At 43.6% G+C, this 8,384-nt stretch overlaps 1 protein-coding gene across 1 annotated transcript; it reads left to right on the top strand.

Moving 5' to 3' along the window:
• Positions 1-277: 277 nt before the first annotated feature.
• LOC119725038 (apelin receptor-like) lies at positions 278-1,330 on the top strand. Its single transcript, XM_038196404.1, has one exon. The coding sequence runs from the start codon at positions 278-280 to the stop codon at positions 1,328-1,330; it is 1,053 nt and encodes a 350-aa protein (XP_038052332.1).
• Positions 1,331-8,384: the final 7,054 nt, after the last annotated feature.

The following is an 8,384-nucleotide window of genomic DNA, read 5'->3' on the forward strand; positions in this document are numbered from 1 at the left end:
CAATTATGACTGGAAACAAGTGTCTCTCTCTAGTGGTTTTTTTGGGGTGCGGTTTTTAAGTGTCTTTCCCATTAAACCAATTGTTTTGTTTTGCCTGTTATAAGAAGAGGAGTTCCAATTACGTTGGTGTGTAGACGATGATGCGTGTATTGTCGATACATGACTAGTTTGGCAATCGGAAGCAACTGTCTATTTGGAAGTGTCCTACTGAGTTATTTCTCTCCGTTAACCTATAATATCAGTTAATTTATTTCACCTGTATTTTGAATACAGCACAATGGATTATACGACCATAGTGAGTGATATTGAAAATACTTTGAACACAACTCTCGACTCTTCCACTCGTGTATTTGATGTTGACGACGAGTTTACACCGATTCAGAAGTTTAAGACTGCCGCTTACTGCGCGATCGGCCTGTGTGGTTTGCTGGGGAACCTGTTGGCCTGTGCTGCCTTCTGGTCCTTCCAATCTCAACTGAACCGAGTCAGTTTGCTCATCTTCACCCAAGCCTTGGCTGATCTGATCACCAGTGTGTTGCTGATCCTCTTCGGCATCACGCAGATCTGGCGACACCGGTCTCCGACCAGCCCCTGGCTCTGCCGGTTCTGGTGGACCCAGTTTGTCCTGTTCTTCTTCACCGCCATCTCTTCCTTCAACCTGATGCTGATGTCTCTGGAGCGCTACTCCGCCGTGGTACACCCTCTCAAGTACGCCCGCTGCTTCACGCGACGCAACACCAAGATCTTCGTGGCGATTCTCTGGCTGGTTGCGCCCGTTATGCAATACGCTCATCCTACCTTCTGGACGACCGTAGCTAGCGGGTCCTGCAAGGCGGTCGCCCCGTTGGGGCGAATCGTCCAAGCCCTGACCGGCTCTATGCTCTACCTCTGGGAGTTCCTGCTACCAGTCTGCATCATGGGATTCTGTTACATCTCCATCGTGAGAGCTCTTCGTCGCCAGGAGCGAGTGTGTCATACACCGGCTCAGCCCGGGAGCACCGGTGCTGGCAAGATGTCGGCTCGTAACAGAAACATCACCATGACTCTCATCACCCTCTTCGTCCTATTCGTCATCTGCTGGGCGCCTAATCAGACCACCTTCTTCCAGTTTAACCTGGGAGGTCCGCTGGACTACCAGGGTGGTTGGTACCACTTCACCGTCATCCTTGCCTTCTTGAACTCCTGCGTCAATCCGTTCGTCTACGCGTTCCGGATGAAGCAGTTCCGGCAGAGGGTCGTAATGATGCTGTGTTGCGGTTGTGGTTCAAGGGGAAACCGACGGCAAGGTTCTCAAAGCAACAGGACCACAGTGGTCCAGTCAGTGGCGTAAACAATCCCCTGAGCAGCCTATGGTGGTAGCGACTTCCTCTAACTGCATCTTAGAAATGGGAATTTTAACTCCTCAACTTGTCTCAGCATCTACTTCAATGCAATACTTCAAAATGACAAATATTGTTAAAAGTATTTACATTTACTGTGATATATCACAAATCTTGTACTACTTGTTGTTCTTATTATCACCAAATTGTTTTCTATTACATTGGCACTACATCTACCTACTTAGTAATTCAAGTATAAAAGGTAAAGGGTTTTTTAATTTGTTTTTATATTGTTTTATTACCTTAAATCTTATGAATAATTTGTGGTATTTTCAAAATGTTGAAATAAGTAAACATGTCGAGCACATTCTTTTTTCTTCTTTTTTAGTGGAAACATGTTAGTGGCAAAAAGGTAAGAAATTGCTTCAGCCGTATTTTGAAGAGATTAAGCATTATGTTACCATTCTGAAGTCCTAAAATCGACACTTGTCACAATAGAGTGAGCCCTCTCGCGTATCAAGTACGTAGCAGTGTGCCATTTGTGTTGTGATTTCTCCCATTATATCAACATTTTTAACCTTGTTTTCCACGATCGTCGTCCTAGCTGATGCTTGTCTCCGACATGTCAAGATGTTGTGTCTGACAGTAGTCGATCAGTATCCAAGACACACCGCTTCCAACTGTCGGCGACTATATCTGTAGCTTATTTACAATTTCGCAATTTCATGACAACGACTGATCTTAAAGGATATAGGCCTATTCTCTAAGACGTAGGCGGCTGCTATTAACCCACGCCCTGTCTAAGCAGGAAGATATACGGTGTTGATTTAACGACACTGACGTTAAGAGAGCATTTTTTAAGGACACTGTGAGCGATCAGTTTGAAGCATGAAGAAAAATACCGAGAAAAACACCGCACTTGTTTATCTTTCCTTGCACCGTGCAGACGGTCGAGGCACGCTACATTTGACGCTTCGTCTGACCATCGCCACATCCTTTGCATCTCATTGGAGAAGGGTCACTTCTCCTTCGATTGTAAATGCACTTTGTGTCAACGAGACCATTACCCTGCTTGAATTCACACTGGATTTTTTTTTTTTTGGTCAAGATGACCACTTGTGTTCGTGTAAAAGGCTAGGTTCATGGTTGAAATTATCTGCACAGTGTTTTGCGTGGTTTTCGGTTTCAATGTCAGAATTATATTGGTTTCCAACGGTTCCCAAATCGGAATATGGACACTGTGCTCTATACAAGATTCGGAATTCTTCACGGGAATCATGGCCAAAATACTGCTATTTACACATTTTAAAAGATGTTTTGCAATATTATAAATTAACAAACACTACTAAGACTGTGGTCATCATTACAGTTATAGTGGAAGGTTTACAGAAATTTGTAATAAGATAAAGATTTACGGTAGCATCATTTGACAAATCTCTCTTGTGAGTTGCTGAGGTTCTGAAAGAACGGGGGAACTCAACGTTTCGGACAGTATGCGCTGCCCGTCGTCAGGAGACTGTATTCTGTAGGCCCTACAACACCCTTATTTTGCTTTGAAGTGATTTGGTTTTTTTTCATATGTTCGGAATAAAAATGTCCTCTAAAGATGTTTCTGAAGTAATAAATTTTGTTTTAATTGCAAATATTACAACATATAAGAAGGTGAAAAGCATTTTAACAATCGTGTAGACCTACATTTTTGTAGTGTAATGAGCCGTATGTGCTGAATTCATTAGATGTGAATCGGGTTAATTTTGCGTGGCGACTATTAATCACGATGGAACCTTGGCAAAAACACGGCCTCCTTCCCGCGTCTTGTATTTTTTTGGAGGGGGAGGCAGCCTCGATCTCCAAATGAGCCTGATATGATCACTATTGCGAGGAAAATTCCACCGTTGAGCCCAGCCGTAAGAAGTCATGTTATTAACAGGTTTTAAAATTGTACGATAAATGTTCCTGATTCTACGGAACACAGGACTTGATCTTTGATATTCCAAGAGTTCCTGAATCTGTTTATATTTTTTATGATTATGGGGTTTCATTGTTAAAGGTTCCTAAATTCATTGGTAGCCTTCCTGTGCTTTTTCAGGATTGTTTTGTTTTTTACCTTTTTTTTCATTAATACAATATTGACAAATTTAATAAAATTTTGACAAAATCTGAAATGCATTTTTCAATTTGACTTTTCCCCCCGATTTACATGCACAGTTCTTAACCCCCCCCCCCCCACCATCTCCAACAAAAAAAGGGTAGAAATGCTGATCCCTGCTAAGGCTGAGAGTGTAGTGTTAGATGTACATGAGAATGATGTTTGTGTATTTTGTCAAATCTAAAGAGCCGTTTGGAGTGCAGACGCATGTCATAAATTAAATAAATTCACCCTTTTAGGGCAGGGACACGATCATAAAAAATTGATGACATTTTCACCGCTCAGAAATAGCGAAAAAAATGCACCTACTGAGAGGGCAGGCGAACGGGCTCACTACATACACCTGCGACGCATTTGTGGATGGAATAACGAGGCATGTATTAAAGAAATGGCACTTAACAGGTGGGGCCTGCAGGGTCATTGTTTTATAATTAACCGAAGGTGGCGAGAATTACTGTCGGCCTGTATGGCTGCGGGCACGGCATGGTAACTTTGAACGATCCCGTTCTTTGATTTACCCAACATTCGACTTGTGAAATCTCCTGTTGAGAGGATTTTAGTCATCTAAGGTTCGAATAGTGTCGACTGTCGACACCCCTTTAGTCTTTTTTTTTATATCGACCCGGCAATTTCAGGCTAGCATCCAACGCACCAGAATGTCGACATCCACTTGGAAAAAGAAATATTAACTATTTTCGACAACTATTGTTCCAGGGATTGTTTGCATGATCGACCAATTTTGTTAAACTTTTTGAAAATTACGCTTTTCAAGAGTACTGCATTTCAATTATTATGACGGTTGTGCAAACACTAAATTTCGGTAAAGAAACCCCTATTCTCAATTTAGTTTTTATTACGTAATCTCCTTGGATTAGACTGTTCCCCCCCCCCCCCCCACACACACACACCAAAGATATGGGGACAGGTAACTAGCACCATTTAAAGCCTTTGATTGGATCGCTTCTGCGCGTGCGCATCATGATTGTTTATTTTTGAATCGCTGTTCAACTTTTGTGCATGGACGCCGGTGATTGAACTCACGATTATCAAGAAACTCAAGCTCGGCTTACCACAGAAGGTAGACAATTACATCACCAGTGGCTCCATGAAAGCAACTTTCAAGCATTTCAACTGCATAGATTGTACAAATTGAACAGCAATATTTCTCTCTTCAATGATATGTGCCAGAGATACTTTCAAATTCAGCAAAAATCTAAATTGCACTTTCGTCGCCAGGCCTATTGCCATTTTGCAACAGGCTGGTTGCGCGCAAACATTACCGTTGTGATTTCGAATTCACGAGGCGAGGCGGGATTGAGACCTACGCACGTCATGCATATTAACATTACCCAGAATTCCGGGCAATGTATGTCAGATTCACCTCTAGTTACCGAGCCCCATTTTTATGAAGTCCAAAGGATAATGAGGTCAGGGAACCAGAGTAACCTTGGATTATCTCGTCATGGAAAGCGCCCTCTATAGACACTTATGAGCCAGTTCCATTTTGTACCCTATATCCTACCTCAATCCCCCCCCCCCCTTTTTGTGCAAAAAGCATATTCGTGAATTATAAAAAGATTAGCGATACACAAAGTCGAATTCGACTTATTTATTAATAACAACGAAATCGGAACTCCACTTAAAATGAATGAATTATAAGAATTCACTTCCTGTTTGTAGTGCGGCTCTATTGTTTACTAAGGAGGATCATGGTACGATCTTCCAATTTCCAAATAAAAACAGAGCACTCAAGATAAAATTAAAATCTTTTGAGCCCTGTTTGCTTAATTAAATTCCGCCGCAGTATTCTCACAAAAAAGAGGTCCATCTACCCGCCCTAACGCGCATGCGCTATTAAACGGCACACGCGCCGTCCGATCGAATCGTGCCGAGGCATTTTGATACTGCTGCGACTCCTAGAAATCACCGCTGCGGTTGCCATGCCAACCGCACCAACCGCTTCCCGAAATCACCAGACAAAATGTATGTGTCTAGAGCTCGGCGGAGATGGCCCATCGCCGCGTCCTCCACAGACAATTTATCTCCGAGGCTACAGATTCTATCGCCGGCACTTCAATTCCAAGGAAGAAAAGGCTAAGTGGACAGCGAGCAAGCACGGCGGCGGCATTCGACGGACGGCAACTTCGCAAAGAGATTCACGATTAAGTTCCTGCGATGTCGCGAATCAAAGGTCGAGATTAGCCTCACTCTTGGAGCGTCATGTTCGAAGATGTATATTGGAAGGATTTCCAGACTTTCATTCCTTCCAAAGATGAGCTAGATGGTGAGACGTTTCTAAGAATGTTCCCGGCGAGTTTGGGTTAATGTTAGCGTCCGTGTGGTTACTAGTACCGCCGATGGGCAGATGATATGATTCCTCGTCATCCAGATGCTGGACTACCTGCGTCTTGCGTTCTTCTCTCATCTCTTGACAATGGCCGGCAGTTTCATGAATACTTACACCCTGGAGGTCCTAGCACCTGTCAATTGCACCTCATTTTACTCCAGCGCGGTGGCCGACGTAGCGGCGGAGCTCGCCGTGGGGGCGATCAACGCATCGGCACCGCCTATCATACCGGCAGGTGTCAGCTTGGCACTCCGCGTACGGGAGACGCAGTGCTCCCCTCCCAAGGAGTTGTTGGCCGTGGCGGCGTTGACTCTCGACGCGGAGCTGGATGCCATCTTGGGCCCCGCGCACTGGATGACGTGCGATCCGGCTGCCCGGCTGGCCAGAGCAAGGGACGTACCCATAACGTCCTGGTCTTGCACCGATACCCGACTAACGGATCACAAGGCTTATCCGTCCTTCACACGCATGAGCGTGTCCGATTCCTCGACTGCCGAGGCGTTCCGGGCAATCATGGCAGACTTCGGCTGGAAATACACGGCCATCATTGCCGTGGGTGACCCACAGTGGACCGTTCTCGGTCAGGAGATCAAGAGCTCATTGAACGCAGAGGGTTTTGTTGTGGAACAGTTTCTAACTGTAAGTGATGGGGCGACGGATGAAGAACTCAAGACTGCCTTAAAGAAAGTTTCATCGCCCGTGAAAGGTAGTTATAAGCATTTTATGTAAACGTAAACATTCGCTCAATATTTTTGCCTGCAGTCTACTGTGATGTAATTATTTCATTTTGTAAAATGAAATTTACGCAATAAAAGAAATTGCTGTCAACTTCAGTCTGCAGGCACTGGCACGTCTTATTAGGTTACTACTACATCGCGTAAAGAGACAGTCCACTGAAATGTAGCTACAAGAGTAACATTTATGGTTAAACAGTATTGAGTTTGGATACCTGAATTCGTCAAATAGTTTGAAACAAAATTGTCCGGCAAATTTTCTGTTTTATTTAATCATTTTCAAGTTACATTTACCAATACATCACTGATTTATCATTATATAATCGATGCAACAGCAAAAAATAATAACGGTCTTGACATATTCACATAATTTCCATGAAATTTAAAGTCCAAGCCGGTTCCTGCTCGTTAAAATTCCCTGAAACTGCGCGCATATTATTTAGAAAACCTTGGCGCATGATTTCAATTAAATCGAGAAGGCGTACATAGCTTTTTTCATATCTCTTCATCTCAGCTCGGAAATCATTACAGGGGAAGGCAGATTGTTTACTCAAACAATCAGAGATCGATGGTGGCGTTTGAGATCGCATGCTTGACATTACCGTGCTGAGTCTGCACTCGGTGCAATCGCGCATGTGCCAAACACAGAGAATATTGAGCATGGGTAAATAAAGTTAGTATGAAACGAACCTCAAGTGCTGCACTCGTTGCTCATTCCCGATCAACACCGTAACGGATGAGCGTTCGGTTAGCGACCACACCGCCCGTTCCAGCGCGCTTCCTTCTCCTATTAATTAAGAATAAGAACCCGTCTTCCGTGGGCCTTGCTGTCCCAGGGAGGATCTTGAAGTATTATTCGGAACCCAGTTTTTCTGCCCTTGACTGAAGAAGCAAATCAAATTATGTTCAGTGAGCATTCTCTACAGCACGGCGTCTTTCTGAAGTGATTTTCAAAAACATTGTGCCGCTAGTTGCCCCAATTTTATGGATTTTGTCGAGCAAAATTGACATTGGAGTCTGGCATGATTTAGTGAGGATTGGCATTTTGCAAGCCTATAGAAAAAAACTCACCCATTTCTGATTTCCATCTGCGGAAAATTGGTGTGGGTCGATCGAAACTTCTTATAAGTGGATGAAATTGGCACTTTTGTTATTCGAGTTTTGCCTGCTGTATCCTGACTTCTTTAGGGAGTAATTTCCCTGCGAATGCTAGACCCCAGAGTTGATTAGCAATGACAGTAAAATGCATGTCCCCGTGTGTGCTTGATTGCTCCGGGAAGCACGGATCTTTCCAGCTTGAATGGAGCTTTGTCGACCGGGCGAGCCACGGCACAATTCGGCATTGTCACACGGTAACATCATCAGACGATCGCCGGAACATTAATGTGATTAAGACCACACTGTAAAAAAGGTTGGATGAAACACTGTTTCGCAATGTAATTTACCCAGAATTGGTATGAAATTATCTCATAATGAGTTGAATTGGGTAAAAACTGTCAAACTATTGGGAAGAATTTGCCCAAGAGTGTTGGCAGTTGATAATTCGACCAGCGTTGGTCGAATTATCAACCCATTTTGCCGAACTTTTTTGAGTGCACTCATTATCTGGCTCCTGAAAAATCTGGACAATCACTCCAATCAATCTAGCAAGTGCCATATGAAAATTGGACCCCTATTGAAATGTGGTCTCATTTTCGATTGAAATAGTCTGTAAAAAGAACCACTTCAGTCGAAGCTCGAGTGAAAACTCGATCTTTACGATTGAAGAAATTTCTCGCTAAAACGTCTAGTTCCTAGTTTCCGACTGTGGGAGTGAATCTTCACTCGAATGGAGC

This window comes from Patiria miniata, unplaced genomic scaffold (assembly GCF_015706575.1).
Source record: "Patiria miniata isolate m_02_andy unplaced genomic scaffold, ASM1570657v1 HiC_scaffold_18, whole genome shotgun sequence".
Lineage (NCBI taxonomy): Eukaryota > Metazoa > Echinodermata > Asteroidea > Valvatida > Asterinidae > Patiria > Patiria miniata.

What these genes read in the sequence shown, in the direction of transcription:
- LOC119725038 (XM_038196404.1), top strand. Translation starts at nt 278, where the DNA reads ATGGATTATACGACCATAGTGAGTGATATTGAAAATACTTTGAACACA.